Below are 19,850 nucleotides of genomic sequence, written 5' to 3'. Positions count from 1 at the left end.
TAATAAGTAAATGTTGTTCAAATTATGTCGTGTTTTATGTCATTTTCATCAGAAAAATCTCATCAATATGTTAAGAAAAATTTCGGGATAAAAAAAGTAAAATTAAAAAAGATCATATTTAAATCGCTTTGTTGCCTCGACTCACGTTTCATGCTTATCTTTTATTCGCTGTCCTTGTCTACGTTCGGCAAACTACAAAGGCGGGCGCGAGGCTCGATAACGTAGTCCCTGACTCTACGAGTGTCAGGTTTAGCTTCCTTGCGGTCTGACACTTGTGGAGAATATACTGTATACGGCGTGAACGTTTTACTGTCTGACTGTGTGTCTCATTATCCTTCTTAAATATCGCTTGTCTGTTCGTTGTCACATTACCCTTCAGATATATATACATATATTAAATTAATTAAGTTGTTAGATATTTGCTCGATGATATTTCTTAATATATTTCTTCTTTCTTTGCTCTACGCTTCCTGGTATTGTAACAATGATTCTGGCTAGTACTTAAACTCCTGATTGGAAGCAAAGAGTGAACAATATTGTGGAGCATTCAGAGATCAAGAGCACAGAGAGTTTTTGTTCATTTACAGCCTTGACCAAATGTACTGGGCACCTTTGCTATTACAACTTACTGTGAAAACTGATTTTTCTTTGAAACCCTTCGGCATCCTTTGTCGGCCAGTTCAAGGGAAGTTTGAAACAATTGACAAGTGGGCCATGAAATCACTGTGCGATACACAATCTGCATATTGTGTTTCTTCCTATATTTTGAAAGTTAGAAACTTTTCCTTGACATACATCAAAAAAAGAATGAACTATAAGTGGCCATCAATGCAAGTTAATTCTTTTTTTAAAAAATAGGGCAAAGGGTGGCTCAACAAAATATTAACAAAATTAATAAAATATGTTCGTTTTCACATTTCAATAGTTTGCTTTCTTCCTAATACAAAAATATTTTTAGACAATTCATATTTTATAAAGTGCTTAATATTTTGGCCAAGGCTGTACCTAGAAGAGAACGCGATCCTACGATAAACGTATGCATAATATCGCTATAAAATAACGTGCACAATATATGTGTATTGTTTCGTTGGCGTTCAGTGTAATAATAAACTGGTAATAAAATTAACATAGAAAACTGATCGACCACACGTCATCGTTCTATGTTTACCTTATCGAACAATTCTTATTCCTTCGCATATCACTAGCTAGATCAAATTGCGCTAAACTATACCGCTCGTTCAGCACATGAATCATCGAGGGAAGACGTACCTCGTCGAGAAGTGTACGTATCTCTCCTTGTATGATCTTCGCCTCTTTCAGCACCTCCTCGCTAATGTTGACCAATTGACCGTAATCAGTTGCACGTAGTACACGAAAGATATCTGCATTCGCTGGACCTTTCAGTACTCTGTGTTGACCTACGACAAACTCTAGTTTTTTCGTCCAGGGATTGATAAAGGACGACCACTCTGTTTCGAGGACGACGAAGCCACCGTTCTGCACCCCGAACCTGTATGGTTTCGATCTGAAGGAGGCACCTTCGAGCTTGATCACCTGTTCAACGATATATGTATAAATACGAATAATCGGGGAAATGAGAAATTTGATTTTGTACGTCGTTCGGTATCTCGGGACTCGCTTGTGCTTGCACGTTTTCTGCGGATTGCATTCTTTTTTTTTTTCGCTCTGTCATTCTTGCATACATGTTTGTTTATCTTTTTCTCAAGCATATATACTCGATCGAAACCTAAAGATTTTGTTTTTTGTGGGTCTCATACTCACAGTCTCATAGATGTCTTTGATGAAGGGCAGATCCTCGGGATGGTAGAAGTCAAACAGCGAACGACCAACCATATCCTGAGGTAGATAGCCAAAGTATTGAACTACGTCGGGATCAACATGGGATAGATGGCACGTCGCGGTGTGGCGGGTTGTGAATACCGAAGATATAATTGTTTCTTCTGGCACTGCGGATAACAATAATAAGAAGTTCGGGGTCATTCTCTCTCCTGCCAGTTGCTTCCTTCGTGATGAAATTTTTCTTTTTTAGTCTTTATGGTACGCAATCAATGCAATCATGTTTCGATCCGCTGACAAGCCTATACGAATCCTTTTTTGCGCTCTACCTATGTAAACGTTAAAAGAGAATATGTTTTATGATACTGCGCAGATCGATGTACAAACCTCTTGGATTATTACTATATGTTTATGAGTTTCGAACAGACTTGTCGGAAGATTTGATATAAGCGTCGAAATTTCTGTGTCTAAGAGTCGGTTTTTAATAACAATAATACTAGAAATAAATGGACAAGGGAGATATTGCGTAGGAAGAGATAATTTTATTTTTCTAACGATTAGCATGAATATTCAAGCAGGAAAAAATGATAAAGCGTCGGGTATTAGAAGTGTACTGTTCTGAAAAATAACTTCAATCTATCGTCGGATAAGAAGCTAACACAAAACAATAATTTTCAAAGCAGATAAGTAAGTGGCTGATATCTTAATTTTGTTTTATCTTTCAATTTGAATACATGTACACGGTGTATCGTTGTCACGTTGCTAATCAATGTTCACTGTATGTAACATGCTCGTTAAAAACGAAGACGTACACAATAAAAAAAGAAAAAAAAGAAAAACACTCGATTGTGTTACGTTTGTCAGAAATTCACACAGTCGAAGCAATTTTTGTTCGTTAGTCATCTTAGTTTCCTTTTCATCTTTCTCTATTTCTTTTGTTTTGTTGCGGATTAAAAAACACAGTGTGAACAATGTTAATAATGAAAGATCACTACATGCTCGGCAAGCAAAGCATAATATAAGCTTTCATCTATTCGTGAAAAATGGTGAACACGCATATTTATTCTTTTCTGTTGCTTCTCTCTCGGTTACTTGAGTGAACAATCGAAACAGTGGTCTCCAAACTGAACGAAAACGAAAAACCGGCCAGGTGATAGGAAAACGAATCAATGAAAAGACGACAAAGATGAGAGACTATCAGCATCGTCACGATTATCAATAACATTTCTAATTTAATAGAAATTACCTTCTGTTTAAGGCACTTCGCCATGGAAACCATCAAGTCATATAGTATCATCGAGGAGATTAGACTAACGAAAGGATTCGACTATTATTATTCTTTTTTTTTTTTCTTACCGATAAAACGAATTCGTAAAATTATTGCTTAAAACTTGTCTTTAAATTTTTTTAAATTGCAGAACAGTTTTGGCTTTTCTCTGTTAAAACGAAACAAACTTATCGAATCTGTTTGTCAGTCGACTCTCCTTGAAGATCTTCAACTGTACTACCTTTATATGCAGAATGAACAGGTTGGGCAGTAACCACCAGGAACATTGTCTTGTGTTGTTGTTCAGTCGCACGGTCTCGAAAATCTCTGAACGAGAGGGTCAAATGAAACGGAAGGTACAAATTCGACCTTGCCTCCTTATACTGATCGTTCGATTGCCGAACAAAGGATCTCGTGTACTTCCGCAATCCGCAGAACAAACTCGCTCTTCTACCGTTAATACCTGATGAAAGAATCATCGCTGATCGTCTTAAAATTTAACGTTTAAGAACATTTATAACAAAACATTCTTCTTTACGTGAAATTACCGAAAAAAAACTTGACACAACGGTGTTAAATTACCTGCCTTTCAGATTATTAACATTTTCTTTGTATCACAAATTTTTTTAAAAATTTATTTTTGTAAAAATAAAATGAGAGAAATATGAAATATGTAATACCTTTCGGTCTATCTTCTTGCGGCGACACTATTCCGCTCGTAATCTGGTCAGCTAGAGTGGCCTTATCCTTGGGATGGACATAGTCGATGAAAGAACGTCCGATCCAAGCGTCCTTGGGATATCCTAGAGCTGTGCATATTGAGGGAGTCGTGTATAACACGAGGCCGTCATGCATCGAAATCACTGCACAAAATCCCTCCTATAAGATACAATGTGAGTGTGTTACCACCGATTCATGATAAATCGGGGAGTGCTAGTAGATTTGTCCATAGCACGTAGATGACACTGAATCTATGTCATCAAGATTGTCTTCATAGTTAAATCTCAACGACTTCTTTTCTTTTTTTTAACGTTACGTAGCTTGTAGAAAGAACTCATCGCTACTTTGTACTACTTTGTGCTCGATCTCAGGACGTTTACATTCTTTGCTCGGATTTGTACGAATAGTAACATGCAAATTTTTAGGTGAATTCGTCATAGGACGTTTTATTACATATACTAACACCTTCATGATATTTTGGTTTGGTAAATTTCATACACTATGCATAGAGAAACGAGTTGCATTTCATTATCTCATTACTTTTACAAAAAAACAAGAACAGTTTCTAATAAATTAATAGGTTCGAATAAATTCTGAGTATAATTCTCTTCGAAAACTACGTTACACATAAAATACAAAGTCGATTAGTGAAACCTTCATACACGTAATAACCTGTTTGAATCGATCAATTGAACAACGCGTTAGCGTGACAATTAAAAGAGAAACAGAAAAGAAAAGAAGTTCTAAGAAACTTAGAAATCTCATCGACTGCTAGAATGTCGTTTAGCTAGCGGCTATTATTAGTTCCGATAAATCTCCTTTCTCCATGCATAACACCACTGAAACCTTGCAACAATAGGACTACATACTTTGTTACATCATCGTACAGAAAGCCAAACTAAATTGTAATAAGTAAAGAAGAAAAAGAAAAACAAGTGTCTAATATAACTGATATGGGAAGCAGTATGATAAATATAATATTAACAAATATTAGGTAACAGGATGCTTCCTCCGAGCATACCCGATCCTGGTCCTCCCTAAAAAGGAGCCCCTCGAACGACCACGATCGATCGAGCCTCGAATGACATGACTACTGTCTTTTTCTACGTGTGTGTCCTTCTACCACAATTAACTAGTTAAGAGAAAATCTGTTTCCCCGTTGCTTTTTTAATTAATACTAACATTGGCTTGAGAGATGGAATCATCCAGAGGATTCGTACGAGAAGCAAGTCCTGCTTCCACATCTGTGACAGTATCGCCGTTGTGCTCGCCAGGATCCGTTGCATCCACCAATTCAACGGTGGCTATTTCTTCTTGTATACACCCAAGAAAAATTCCCCTCGTTATATTACATTCTCCATGGACACAACCGACCATGTTTGCTTGATGGGACATGGATTATTTTCACACCCAGGTAGCACGGTCACATTTTCGAGAACATTTCATGGACGTACCCGAGTTTCTTTAACTTTGTTGGACGATTTATCGGATGAAACCTTTTTTTTTTTCATCGTACGTCGATCAATTAATTTTGGAGGATTTTTGGTTGGACTGTTCTAAGTGGTCCTTTAGACACCTGAGCAGGGGGCGGATATTCTTGAAGGGAAGATAGTAACCAAGAAAAGTGATCAACGTGACAATGTACAAATAGGCCAGATGGATTCTGGTAGAGGTTTTCGTAGTGTGTTCATCTGAAGACGTAACTTAGTGATGTCTCTAATAGCGGGAGAGATAATTTCTAATTAAATTGAAGATGTTTTAACACGTTGACTGCCACGGGGAATTCGTCAAGTTCGACTCTGGACACTAAAAATACTTTATTCGATAGGAATTATGATTTTTTGCTACTTTTTATGATAAAATGAGTCTTGTTTTTGAAAAAAAAACATCGCCCGAGTTATCTCGTGACTGGCAATCAACGTGTTAACGACATCGAAGGAAAATGGGGCGTCCAAGAAGCGTTTAATACGTGACCTGCTGCATGGGTGGTGAAGTGATGAAGGATGTGGGGATTGCAATGTTTCCTTAGTCCAACAGGACGACAATATCGTGACAACGTTCCGCATCTTACGATACGGAGTAATGAACCAACAGCTGGAGATCTTTCTTGAAAAAAAAAAAGAGATAAATGAAAAATTAAAAAGAAAATGGTACAATTTTAACCTAGAGCTCTACAGGTGAGTCCTTGAATAACACACCAAGCTGGTACCACGGCAATTTTTACTTCTCGACTCTCGTTCACCGAGCAACCTATACGTGTATTAGAATTTTGTTCTAATCAATCTGTTCCTTGATAATCTTATCGATACACTTGGTCGCTTCTTGTTTCAACAATAAAACGTGACGCACGTTGTTGAATTTTTCAAAAAAACTACACATTGACCAATCGAGATTTTACAAACACAATGTAGTTACACTTCGTGCAACGAACTAGTAAACGAGCATCGTGATCACGTAACCGATCTATTCTCGCGCTTAAATGTGTCCTATTACAGGACGCTGCGCAGGCTCGTAACGACCGACGAAAAAAGATATTAAAAATTATATAAATAATTACGTAAATCATAGGCGCTTCTCGATGTTATATAAATCTCGGTCCAGTCCGAGCGTCGCTTGTTGTAAGCTGGACTAAATGGTGAGCTCGGAACCTGCCTTTTGTCCATAAAATAGTACTGTGTGATTATATAAAAACAATAAAAGGAGAGATCGGTTCAAAATATTTCGGAACCGACATTCTCTTGGACATAGATAATTTTCTTATGTACCCATCCGTATAACTAAATGTCTTCCTTCGTACCTTGCAACGATACATGACGTTAATTAACAAATCTCCGTGTTAATTGTCGGGTCCATTAATCGTTTCTAAGTAAGTTTCATTCAACGATCGTAATAATGCACGAATTGTGACGATACAGAATAGACATCTTTCAACATTACCAGCAAACGTTCCCTTACAGTTCAAGCTAAGGGATTCTCGTTGTACAAATAGTGACAGTGGTAACAAAAGGATAGCTAAGACGAAAAAGGATCGATATTTTACCCTGTCCCTCGTAGGGTTTCGTTCGCGTTGGCCAGAACTGAGATTAATTGCCAGGGTAACAACAGTCGTCATTACTCCACTGTTTCAACATTTTCTTTTTGGGCATGACTTACTATCAGTAGAACGCTCTCCTACGAAGAGGGCAACGAGTGTTAACCAAGTGTTACCGAATTCCAAGTAGACGAACCCTTCAGATCCATTGAATCTCTCTTCTCTCTGTGTTTTACTCAAATTAGATAAGCGTACGTGAGCAGAAAATAACGAATTTAAAAGACGCTCGATCGTGTTGAATTTCGAGTGAAAGAGATGCAATCGACCGTTTTGGATTCAACACGAGGATCTGACGGACTAAGGGAACCATGGGGGTGGACGAGGGGAACGGGGTGATGGTCCTTCGAAGCCTTTGGTTGTGAAGTAAAGGGAACCTAACTAAAGGGAAGAGTGCACGAAACTAAATTACATTACGCAAAACTGTCGATCTTCTTCATAGTTCGCGAGAATAAAAAAAAAATTACAATTCTTGAAAAATGTTTATTCAACTTCGTAAAACTAACTAATGTAAAAAAAAAAGTCGTAAAATTTTACGTTAGATTGAGTTCCGACAATCCATATCGACCGCGAAGCTCGAAAGGAGCGTTGATTTCGGTGAATTCAGTAGAATCAGTAGTACGAGCAAACGATTAATCCGACGGTAAGAAAAATTTTGATATTCGTTCTTTCTCCGGTGATACTGGTTGTATAACCGCGAACGATTACAAGCCAATTTATAAACTCGAGCTATTTCAAAGACCATGAGCGTTTCAAAGGTTCGTACAGTTAACGTGCACTTTCTCCCCCTACGATTTTAGATCGCAACCAACCTGGTTTCTTTTCAAGTATAGGTTTCGTTGGGACGGCGACATTATAAGACACGGCCTCCGGCGGTGTGCCGGCACTTTTCAGGGTAATATCTGCCTCAGCATTAACAGCCAAAATCGCCTTCGACTTCTTCTTCTTGTGTTCTTTATCCTTTCTTTTGCTGATTGGCTGCGGTAGTGCTTCATTGCTATGTTCATATAGACATTACATGTCAAGTGTAAAAACTTCTAACCTTATCTAGCGGACAGATCCAAAAATTAGTACAAAAAAGGCGTAGGTTTGGAGTGATGGTCAATTAAGGTGCTTTTGTCTAAGCTTTGTGTCACCGAGGGATATGTAATATTCTGCGACGTTGTACCTACCCATGTTTGATAAAATGTTCGATGAAAGTGGTTAATGGCGAAGGTGGAGGATCTTTCAATTTACAAATAAAGCAATTGCTGTCGATGAAGTAAAGTAAATGGCGCTTCGTACCAAAAAAAAAAAAAAAAGAAAATCTTTGTAGTAGAAATTTAAGGTAGTTAAATCGTGAGAATCGTGACAGACTTGTAGCCAGAGTAAGTTCCGCATTTCCAGCAGAGCTTTCGTAAAAAACGGTACGTTTCAATTCACTGATCTCTTATCGTGACGTTTATTCAACTATTTTTCTGGAAAAATCTTATCGAAGTACCCTTAAGGTGTACCTTAAAATAGAACGTATCAGTTCTCCATGCAATTGCTATGATACCGTGATATTAGAAACGATGATATTACTCCGTACACTTCCGACGAGTTGTGATATTAACTGTACATGTTACAAAAATACATACATATGCTTCCCGCTGAGTCAACAAATCAGAAATTTACTAGATATGCATGCGAACATGAGCTGCAGGTTAGCATGCCGCGTTAACTGTTGCTTCATCTGTTAAAGAAAGCCTTGATGCTAAAGGACAACAATAAATGGATATAAGTAGATTCATGATATCGTAGCTCAGAGTTGTGGGAGTGGAGTGAAACTAAAATAGACTAGGCAGTCAGGCAACTTTCTCCAGGAAAAACATGAACAATAAAAATACAATACGTAACAAATGCTTTAGGTCATCAAATAATGACTGCACTTGTTATGTAACGAAGAGAAAGTGTATTTCTCTAACGATAATACCTTACAAGCTTTCTCCAAGATAAGGCCGATCATTTAACGTGCATTTCCGTGTTCTGTAATACAGTTTGAAAATGTCAATGTATTCGAACAACTTCCTGGTAACTGAGCGTTTCTTTAAACGTATACATAAAAAAAAGAATGGGTACTTTGAATTCACGTACAATGATTCTTCACTTCACAAAATTAACCCTTTCGCTGCGAAAGACGTGTGTGAAACGCGCTCTGTAAAAGTGGTCACTCGTTTATAAAGAGCGTACACATACGCCCATTCAATATTTACAATTCCACTGTCCACTGAATGCACCAGACATTTGACTATCACGAAACAGTCGATTTTCAATCGTAGTACCTTTATTTTTATGCCAGCATTGAACAATAACTAGTTTCATCCAGTACGTCCAGTTTTGTTTTAAGCGTGCCGTAACGAAAGGGTTGAACGGCCGTAAAATTAAATTAACAACAAGCTAACATCTTTAAACGTCAATCTTCTAATTTTGAAAGGAAGTTTGTCCTTCATGAAGTTTGTCCTCGTCATGAAAAGCCGTCACAGAAATTATATTAGCCGTACACTCCCCGAAATTTCTATGAAGTCATCTTCCTTTTCGCGGATATTTGAAAAATATTACCAATTTTATTGCTTCGTCGTATCTGTATTTATATTTTGTTGACATTCAGATACATAGAATGTACTATCTGCATATATTTTGCATCTGTTTTGATCATCTGCGTAAAGCAGAATACAAGTGCGAGTATTCTAAAATTATTGTTATTAAAATTCATAGAAATTGCGTATTTGTTATAATTTCATTCGTCTAGGAAAAGTGTTATCAAGTGAGAAAAAAGCATCGGCCGAAGCTTATAAATATATGGGCTGTTTTAATCGTACAATGGCGAAAAAAAGTGATAAACAATTACGTGAATTTATCCGAAAGTTACTCGTGAAGGTAGCACGTTGAAGTTTTCACGTATGTACGTCATTATACCCGAGACAGCATTGAAGTAACGCAAATGGAATCATAATTGCGAATAACCCTGACCCTTACAAGTCGCGTAGCGAATTGTAGAATGATTTCCATACCTATACACCGTTCTTCTCTGCCCTATAGTTTCCTATGAAAACGCTATCGCACTATTGGCCCGAAATGTGCATGTTGCATCGGCGCGGACCAATAACCATGAGACGATACGAGGTGTGGTGTCATTCGGCTCAGTAAACGTTCTGTATCGTCGTTAAAACTGCCGTTCGCCTCTTTGAATCGTACGACACGATCAACAGTTTCTAAGAATTAGAACTTTCTCGTTCGAGAGAAAAAAGGAAAAACAGTTCCATTTGTGAGAGGAAAATTCATCGAAAAACTCGTTTAGCCGAATCGAGAAGGTTTCGAAGGGAGGAACAGTTGGAAGCCTAACTCGAAGTCTGCGGTATCGTAACGTTGTAATGTGAAATGCGAATTCAAAGTACCATTTTTCTTTTTTTATATATATAGTTCTTAGTTTCTGATTATATCGGCGGAATAACAAAAAATAGACTGGCTTTAATAGTAATTTATGGATTCGATGTTGATTTATTATTACAACGGCGCGGCCTATTCGGATTATGCAACAATACGTGGGGATATCTCATGCCACGTAGGCGACACTGATGGCGACATTTCAGGCACGTGGCATGGCACATGCACCAATGTTTACAGCTGCAAGTAAGATCGTTTGTGTGCGCTTTCTCGTAACTGAATGTAATCGTTCCTACTGCACATACGTGAATACGATGCTAAAAATCCATCATCGGTGCGCTGGTCTACGTGCTGTGTCACCTTCATATTCGAGATAATTATGGAACGGTTGTATTAGTCACACGGACATACCGGGGAATAAAAAGCATACGACAAATTTACTTACGTTTCATTAAAGAAAAGAAAAAAAAGAAGTGGGGAGAAATTTGACAACATGTGACCATATCGGATTTATTTGAGGATCTTGTGATGTTAACGAAAACCGTTGTGCAACTTTTCGAAAAATTGTAATTATACAGAAGGAAGCAATCAAATGAGTTTGCACCGCCATTGATAATTCCACTATTGTTACTGACTTATGATGCAGAATGAAACGCTAGTGACGCTCATTCCAACGTGCACCTCTGTAAACGAGCACGTTCTACTTAGCAAACTCACGTTAGCATTCGTCCATTCAACATTGTTGGTTACAGCAGTTGTGTATGTACATATCGCAATTATTAATTTTAACTTATACCTGCTTTTCTTCCTTTCCGAGTTATAAATACACATTTTCCAACAGTTGAATAATATATAGTTTGAAACTTCTCTTTTTTTTTGCGGTATACCTTTTATGAGATTTAATAAATTACCGGCCTATATTTCACGGTATACCTTCAAATTTACGTACACGGAAGTGTTTCCTTATATTCATTTGTGTACTTTTTTTCTCGACGAATAACACAATCAGGGATAACACGTCGGTATAAAAAAAGTTTAACAATACGAAACCGTAGATAAATAAATAAAAAATTAAATAAATCCTACATATATTTTTGATCAAGCGCGATGTAAATAAATATATACGAATGGATACTTTTTCCAAGTAATCTCTTGAAAATAGCTCACGGAGAACTAAGGAAGAAAGTTACTTTTCCACTGGAGTTCTTACTCTTATTTTCTACTATAGAAGTCCAAGTCGTAACGACTCAGTATACCGGTATTCGACGTGTACAAGTAAGATCCTTACGATCATGAACACATACACTCACCGACGATTAACATATACCTTTATTTGTGCATTTTTTGGTGGACTGAGAGTGGAGAGGGACAGTATTTTTGGGAAAATGTTATGTATGCAAGAGAATCGACTGTCATCGTGATTGCTTCGATCGTATTAACTGTATGATCTTAAGGGACAGGAAAGTTAATTCAAACGATGTGTTACCTGGATCCAAATGTCGAAGGACGCCTACCGCAATAACCGCTACTTTCGGAGCGGTTGCTGTTTCTCGAAATCGAGCTGCCACTACTGAAACACACATCGATAAATATCGTTAATTTTCGTTAAAACATTATGTTGTTATGCACACACCACCAACTTAAGAAACAAAAATAATACATTTGGAATTTAGACGCGTTTATCGTAATTACGTAATGTAGTCACGTTAACGACTGACAATCAATCGACCAAACTACTTGTAGGTGGCTTATCCGTCCAGTCTGACCTTGACTGTCTCTTACTACTGATTCGTACTTGTACCCTGGTTTAATTTTTCTTCGGATACATGTAACTAAGTGTATTATTATTTGCACGTGTTAGAATATGGATTATTTTCTCGAGAATTAGAAGAACATGATTTCGAAGACCTCGTGAATCTACGGGATCGCTACGTAACTACGAGACATACTCTTCTATCGACCGCTTATCAGATCCACGTGTTATGACTTGTACCTTTCCTGTGTGACACCACCCCTAGAAAAATTTTCCTTAACCATCCAGCCGCGGGCGATTTACATATTTCTCTACATAAAATCGTAAGGAGACTTTTAATGCGACACGAAAAAAAATAAGTCGAGAAAAAGGAAATATTTGTTATTTATTAACTTACAACGACAAAAATTACAAAATTCATTCGACGGGGAAATAACGTTTCCGGTTGTTCAGATACTCTGAAAATTCAACGCGACGCGATAATAGCGTAGCCCACCGAAATTAACATAACAAGTAGAACGCGATTTCGGTGTCGCCGCGGCTCAAGGGTTAAGAATTGCGTTCACATCCCCCTTCTCTATTATCAGAGCAATGTTCAAAGCATTAGATACTTCAGAACCAGCATCTCCGGCTTGCATGGTAAATAACACTTGCCTAATTATGAACATTCTCTAATCCTCACGTAACACACGTTTTGCTTAATCCTTTCGCGACCGAATAATTTTTTCAAAGAATTTCTTATTCATCGCGTCTGCAATGAATACTAAATTGAGATGAATTTCTGTTCGAGTATACTCAAGTGTGTCACATACGTCTCACTGATCACGAATAGGTTAATCGTTCGTTTAAATGACCAAATAAACTAATCTTATCGTAAGAAAAGATAAAAAAGAACTTTCCAGTCAAGTGGAAAATCATGAACATTCTCGATCTAACCGATACCGTGGCACGCAAATACTACATCCTCCAGTTGTGTGCGCTTCATTGGGAAATGGGTACATAGGCTCGCGTAGAAGGTGATTGCAAAGGCGCATTTCTCAAACGGTAGGAACGGCCTCGGCCCATTGGCCGATTAAACCCACGTTGAGAAAGTCACGCGAATTTTCTGACACAAAATCTCTTGAAACCAGTTACGGAATGGAAAAAAAGGATGGATCACATGTTCGGCAAACGTGACCACAACCGATCGGCCCTTACGACAGGGTCTTTCTGGCCTTTCACTGTCCTCGTTATTTCCGAGGGAACAGGCACGGGGCTCCTACATTTATTGCACCTCGTTTGGCAGGAAAAATTATTGCATAAGAAGGTCTGTTTCACGCTCGTGGCCCCGTGACTAGAACCGTTGAACGGGACCGTGATCCGGCTATCGATTCTGTTCGAGGCTCTGCCTCGAATGGTGCCAAGGAAACGGTGTATTAACGAACTAGGAAATACGATAAAACGGAAACCGCGAGTGGAATTAATCAAATTCTAATTTCTATTCTCGTCGCAAACGACGAGGTACGTTTTGATAATTTATCGTAAAAATAAAGGTAAAACAATCTTTTCTTTTTTTAATTCGACCCTCTGCAACGCCATGTGACTTGGAAGTTACGTATACATTTACCTATATTTTATAGTCTCAGAACTATATCAATTTCTTTTATAATAATTACAATTTACGAATTTACAATTGTTACATTTATTTTATAACAATTAGTTTTTATATTTACTCTTGCTTCTCCCATCCATCGAAATGTAAAATTGCAATTCTTCTCGTGAAGGAAGGAGAATCGGGTTATAGAGGGTTGAGAATTTTCTGTTGTATATATAAAAATACGACTATCTTTAACAAAATTATAGTTTTGCTGGAGAAGAATTATTATAATCTCATTTTACTGTTTCGTCGTAAGGGTGAGAAACGTAATTGATCGAAAACGTTTATTAAAAGCAATTTACGATCTAATCTTTCTATGTTTGTTACGAATATTCGTCCTATTATGCAATTTAAATGATAAAGTGCAAGAAATATCGTTTGATCGACGTATGGTGCAACATCCGGGCATTTTCCAACGGGACATCACGTTGCATACTTCGTCGAGTATTTCCAGCGTATGCAATTTCGCTCGAAAAGCAACACGTGAGAATTCAGAATCTGTACATCCATAATTACCGACAGGTACCAATCGTTTGAGTAGCATATATCATTCACCAGACTCGCCCGTGACGTAGTCCTTTATAATTGTAGAGAATTGTCATTTACTGTTAACCAAGAGAATGAGCCTAGAAATACAACGTGTATATTGAATTACATCTGACCAAAAATATCTTCTTGAAACAAACTTCTGCAGAATTTCTAATATGCAACTTCCAAACGGTTGCTCAATCGAAAGCCTCGCCTTTTAGTTATTATAATGGAGTACAATAATAGAACGATTGAAAATCAATTTTACTTATTTTTTATTAATTTTTATATCATTTAGAAGATCAATTTTATTTATTTTTATATTATTTGAAACTGATTTTAATTAATGCTTCATTTCTTTCATTTATTTTATAGCAACCTTCTATAGGCAATCTGGGTCGTTCATGACCCAAACCAAATTTCACTCTTATATTTCGAAACGAATTCCTATTTTTATCGAAAAAAGTTTAAAATTCTTTAAAAATTAAAAATTTTTGATTAAATTAAGTTAAGTTAAATTACAAAAGTTATAAACATTAAAAACTAGTGTATAATGTACCTAGTAGGGACTTCAATAAGTATCTCAGAATTGTTTCAGATTTTTTAAAAACCTAGAACAGTAAAAGAATTTGGACATGAATGTATACGACCCAGATTGCCCGCGAAGTGTGAAAAAGTATGTTTGCCAATGGAGGGTTAATCAAATTGCTTCTAAGAATACGTTGATCTCGAATCTCATAAATCTTGCATCTTATGTCGTAAGTTGTTTGCGAGATCGATAGAATTCAGACGAACGGGAAGCATTTTAATCAAACACTTTCGATAACGCAGTAATCCTCCATCTCCCCTACAGCTCATATTCGATCGTCCTGATTTCATCAGGTTTCGCAAACCGCGCATAGGTGTACTAAATGCGAACGTGGAAATGCAACCGGCATGCTTCACCGAGAAACTGGTTAGCCTTAACCGTAGTGTTCGAGTTTCTATCCTTCTTGTTCGCCGCGCTTTTCATCTACCTCTTACCTGCAACGTCGATAAACTGTGTCAATGCCAGTATCCTGCGCTAATGCGCACCATAGTGATGCTGGATATCCTAGCGTGTATTCAAAATTGTTCAACTTTCGAATTATCAAGATGAGTCAGACGTGTCTACAAAGTTCTCAAGTGAAATTTGACGGAATTGGAAAATGTGATCGAAACTAAGATGATCATAGTTTTTTCTCTTTTTTCAAATAATAGGGAGAAAGAAATCTCTATGGACGCATGCTGGACAGTTCAATTGAGTTTGATGAAACAGTGATCAACTGATCAAGGATCAATTTCTAAGGATCCAATAATCCGATCGATCGATTCTCTTTCTCGCGTTACGTCCATAAGACAGATTTATTCTAGTGTTATTACAGTTTCGAGTATTTGAGTATATACACTATTGCTCAAAAATTCAAATACAGTAAAACTGAGAATAACTATAGAAAAAAAAGAACGAATTAGGAGAGAATGATAAACTTCACTCTGTCGAGTTCGATATGAAGAAACTTTGAATTTGATCAACGAAATTGGAATTTCGTCGACTTGTATGAAATGAATTGAAATTAATTCAATTACACTTTCTGCACTTTTGCGTTGTGCGATCAAACTTACGAGCGGCAGGGTGTATGCTAAAATGAAAGCGAAAAGAGGAGCGCGTATACAGCGTGATCAGTTAAGGAATTCAACTGATTTTTTCCTCTTGTAAAGTACATCTGAATTTACAGAATTTGAACTATAGACAGGAATTTATATTGCTTTATCTTGTAAAGGATAGATATAAAGTAGCAATCAGATAGAACAATGGAAATTGAAGTTGCAGGGATTTCTTCGTCGAGTTTATAGATGCAAATCGTTACGAAACTTTCTTACACCTTTCGTAAGGTTTCGGGCTCCTCGATAAAGCGTTGTTGAAATTCCAACATATCGAAATGTGCACTTTCTACGTGTGCAAAACGATTTATTGTTCAACGTCACGCATGAATTTTCGAACGAGACCGATTAGCTTCGTTTATCCATTTATAGAATGATACACGGAAACGTGTTGCAAATTAAAGTTACACAACAATTTATCCGACTCGTTGCAGAAATAGAACAGATATGAAAAGATCGGAAAGCATAAAAAAAAAAGATTACATGTTAATAGCCGCTGGATTTTTCAATGTTTGTCTGCAGCTGCATTAAAATAGCAACGTAATTAACATTTGCACTGTTTCTCGTTGACTTCGTCTACAGTGCAAAAGCATTCATTATACACGATCTGACATGAACGCTCATTAGACGTTTGCATATACATACAAACATACATAGATGACACATGATGTGTATAATTGGATAAGAATGCATTAGTGAATACTTTTTAACAGACAATTTATACACTTCTTAACAACGTTTACACGTTAAAATTATTCTTTCTGCAGTTTACTTTCTTTTCTTTTTCCAATGAAAAATACGTTGTAAATGTAATTTATTACGTAAACAATAGTACGGTTATTTTCGACATTATTATTGGCTTATATGGAATATATTTCAAAACTGAAATAAAATAAAAACTTATATCTTTATTTATTTCTAATAACCTAATAATTTTCGAGACTATTTTATTTTATGATTTCATTAATTCTCATGTATTACAGTATGCATAATTTCAAGTGAAAATAAGGGGGATGGTGCAATGAGAATGGGTCTTAATTCTTATTGACATGCAGTTACATTTTCGATAGTTCTCAATGTCTCGATTTTTTGTTAGTTACAATAAGCGTACTTTATTTGTTTTGTAAAATATCATAGTTTTATTTAAATACTTTGATGAAATGATATATGATATGAATTTACTGATCAAGATTAATGTTTTGCGACATTCGTAATTCAAAATCAATGGCGGTATATTCAAATTAATGTTCGTAAAGTAGAATGAATTAAGCGTGCACAAGAAGTGTACGCAATAAACAATAGAAGAGATACATACCTCCGTTGCGATTGACTATTGCTACAGGTGTTAGAATATCCGGAATCCGACACCTTAGCATTCTCAGGGGATACTTCTTCCATAGTACTCTCCTTAGGGTGACGTATCTTTCTGGTGATATCCGTTAAATCACAACACTGCTACTAAATTAAATAAACTCGATGTTCACACATCATTTCTATATATTCGTGGTGTTAAAAGTGGTGAAAACTGATAAGAAAAAATGTGAAGGCTGATTGTCCGTATTAGCACGAACAAGAGAGAACAAAAGTGTTTATTTTGTTTTTCAAATGTATCGTGATCACCGTTAATAAATTAGATTGCAAATGGCGTACCACCATTAATTATAAAAAATAATTATATTCATTAAGGAACAGGTGTTTTCACTATATTCCCTAATGGTTTCACAATAATAATAAACACCACAATGCGTTCCAGGCGGCGATATCTATGAGTACTGAAACCGCACCGTACCTCGTATATCTTTCGCGCGAAGCGACTGTTCCGCATCACGCAGCACGTTCGGTAACACGTGAGTGCTACCCCCTCTATTTCTCAGTTAACCTATATCGATGCAAAACGTGCCCCACTTAAACCTCTCGAACGATAAACGTGATTAAAATAGTCTCCTCCCCACGACTTTGCGCTCGTATTTCAACGCAAAAGTTTACTGGCGCGAAAACCCTATCTTGCATACTGTTGCGACACCTGCTGGTTGCTTCCTCCATGCATGTTCAAATTCAAATCTAATACGATAGATCGTATTTGGAAGTCGGTTAGGAATAACATGACGTATTGTTTTTCTATAAAAATTATTTTATTGCACACATTATGAACATATCAAATAAATATGCAAAAAATAAATTATAAACATCATATATACTTCAAAAGTGCACTATAAAAGTGATTTTATACGTTCGAGATACACAATAGTTGTAATATCTTACTCTGCTATGATATCACAGTCATCAGGTACGCATCTTTGAATCCTTGAGGAATCCTGAAAGTTAAAAGAAAAAATATATCAGCTCAGTAAATTATAGATACTGTGTGAAGTAGGATGTTCTGTTCAGCATAAAAAAAATAAGTGGAAGTCAGCGTGAGGTTTTGAATACTTAATGTGTATTTTAATATCACCAAACAAGTCAGTTACAGTCTCCTAAAACATCATTGCGTATGGTCATTGAGTAAAACAGTCTAATACATGTACAAAAGTGTCCATCATAGAAGGTTCATGTTGTGCGTCAATTATTGGTATTTGACGAATTGTGATCATGGACATAACATTAATTCCCTAAGAAAACGTACTTCCTTTAACGAAATTTGATCTAGTTGTAGAAAATAACATATCGATATATTTTCTGCAAATATATCTATACACACGAACATAAGTGATGTTCAAACATTTCTAAAACAAGATTTACTTTAAGATTTACATATTACTTCGGCAGAAAATATAATTTTTTCACTGTTTTTTTTATATCTGCAAACGTTTACCTGTATACATAAATTTAATGTCTAAAAGGAAATAATAAAGTATTATTAAATTTGATTCATAATAATTTGATCAATTAGTCACTTTATTTTATCAAAATCAAAATCATTTAATTAATTCTGAAATAAAAAATGCAACTCTAATCTGCACAAAAATTTCTTCTAAGTACGCATTCACTATATTTTCTTCATAAAAATATAACTTTGTGAAGATAATTTTGAATTATATTAATATGCGAAATCAGAATTGCAAAGTACAGAAAGATGAAAGTACTATTTTGTAGAGTATATCTTGTTTTAGAATTTATATTCTATGAAATATATTGTTATTCGTCATCGCGAAAATATTTCTTGAAACACATACAAGAAATAAATTATTTTACGTTTTCTTTTATACATACTATAGCTAATAAAAGAATAGTACAGAACTATTGGATATAAATTATAAACAAAAATATGTTGTACTAATTCTAAAGCACAGGTTACGTTTTAAGCCTGCGCGAATAGTTAAATTTAATATTATAACACGCAACTTGTTTTAGAAACAAGAATATAAAATATTATGAGATAATTTTAGTTTATTTTTCTTTTTTCTTTAAATCTTTCTATTTCCCTCATTCATTAATTTACAAAGGACTTATTTTTTTTTCTTTTAGAAATTCATTTGAAAGAACTTTCATTTCAATATTAATTTTGATATAAAAGTATATGCATAGAGAAATAGTCTTACCTCTGACTAATACCTGTAGTATATTATCATAACAACAATAAACCAACAATATACTTTCCTTTTGCTAAAGAAAGAAATTCTAAATTTAACTAGTTTTGTATGTTCTATATATTCTTAAATCGAGTCTTTAAGATCACTTTTCGCACAGGCCTCTTAAAATAATAAAACCAGGAAGTCAGGTGTACGTGTAACGACATGTAAGGATAAAGTAAAGTAGCGTTAAAGTTTCAGTAACGTTGAAATCGCGAACGTAAGCAGTAGTTAAAAGTAGGTAGTTGGAGTAGTTTCCTTGGATGCGGGCCCGACGTGGTCAAGTGAGTCTTAAAATTCGTCTCTTTTATTGCGTGCGTCCAGCTTGTGTATACCAGTCAGTCTGTGAAGACAAATAGAAAAATTACATTTTCTCCTGTTTTTCAAGTAAGGTAATCGTCAGTTAC

At 36.0% G+C, this 19,850-nt stretch overlaps 2 protein-coding genes across 2 annotated transcripts in view; both read right to left on the bottom strand.

The window, feature by feature from the left end:
- Positions 1–17,372, bottom strand: part of LOC108573441 (period circadian protein) — a 29,553-nt gene extending 12,181 nt beyond the window's left edge. Inside the window, exons 1-8 of the mRNA XM_017935892.1 lie at positions 17,190–17,372; positions 11,764–11,847; positions 7,685–7,869; positions 4,967–5,097; positions 3,745–3,943; positions 3,306–3,527; positions 1,783–1,967; positions 1,270–1,554 (exon numbers count right to left, since the gene is read on the bottom strand). Coding sequence (XP_017791381.1) covers positions 1,270–1,554; positions 1,783–1,967; positions 3,306–3,527; positions 3,745–3,943; positions 4,967–5,097; positions 7,685–7,869; positions 11,764–11,847; positions 17,190–17,272 — 1,374 coding nt within the window. The 5' untranslated portion in view covers positions 17,273–17,372. The remainder of the gene's footprint in view (positions 1–1,269; positions 1,555–1,782; positions 1,968–3,305; positions 3,528–3,744; positions 3,944–4,966; positions 5,098–7,684; positions 7,870–11,763; positions 11,848–17,189) is intronic.
- Positions 17,373–19,707: 2,335 nt separating this feature from the next.
- LOC108573458 (RNA-binding protein 45) overlaps positions 19,708–19,850 on the bottom strand; it is a 2,188-nt gene continuing 2,045 nt past the window's right edge. Inside the window, exon 6 of the mRNA XM_017935911.1 lies at positions 19,708–19,786. The gene's annotated coding sequence lies outside the window, so the exon portion shown is untranslated. The remainder of the gene's footprint in view (positions 19,787–19,850) is intronic.

The sequence above is a fragment of the Habropoda laboriosa genome, unplaced genomic scaffold, assembly GCF_001263275.1.
Source record: "Habropoda laboriosa isolate 0110345459 unplaced genomic scaffold, ASM126327v1 scaffold92, whole genome shotgun sequence".
Taxonomy (NCBI): Eukaryota; Metazoa; Arthropoda; class Insecta; order Hymenoptera; family Apidae; genus Habropoda; species Habropoda laboriosa.
The sequence above is the reverse complement of the archived record's forward strand: the minus strand, read 5'-3'. Positions and strand labels throughout refer to the sequence as shown.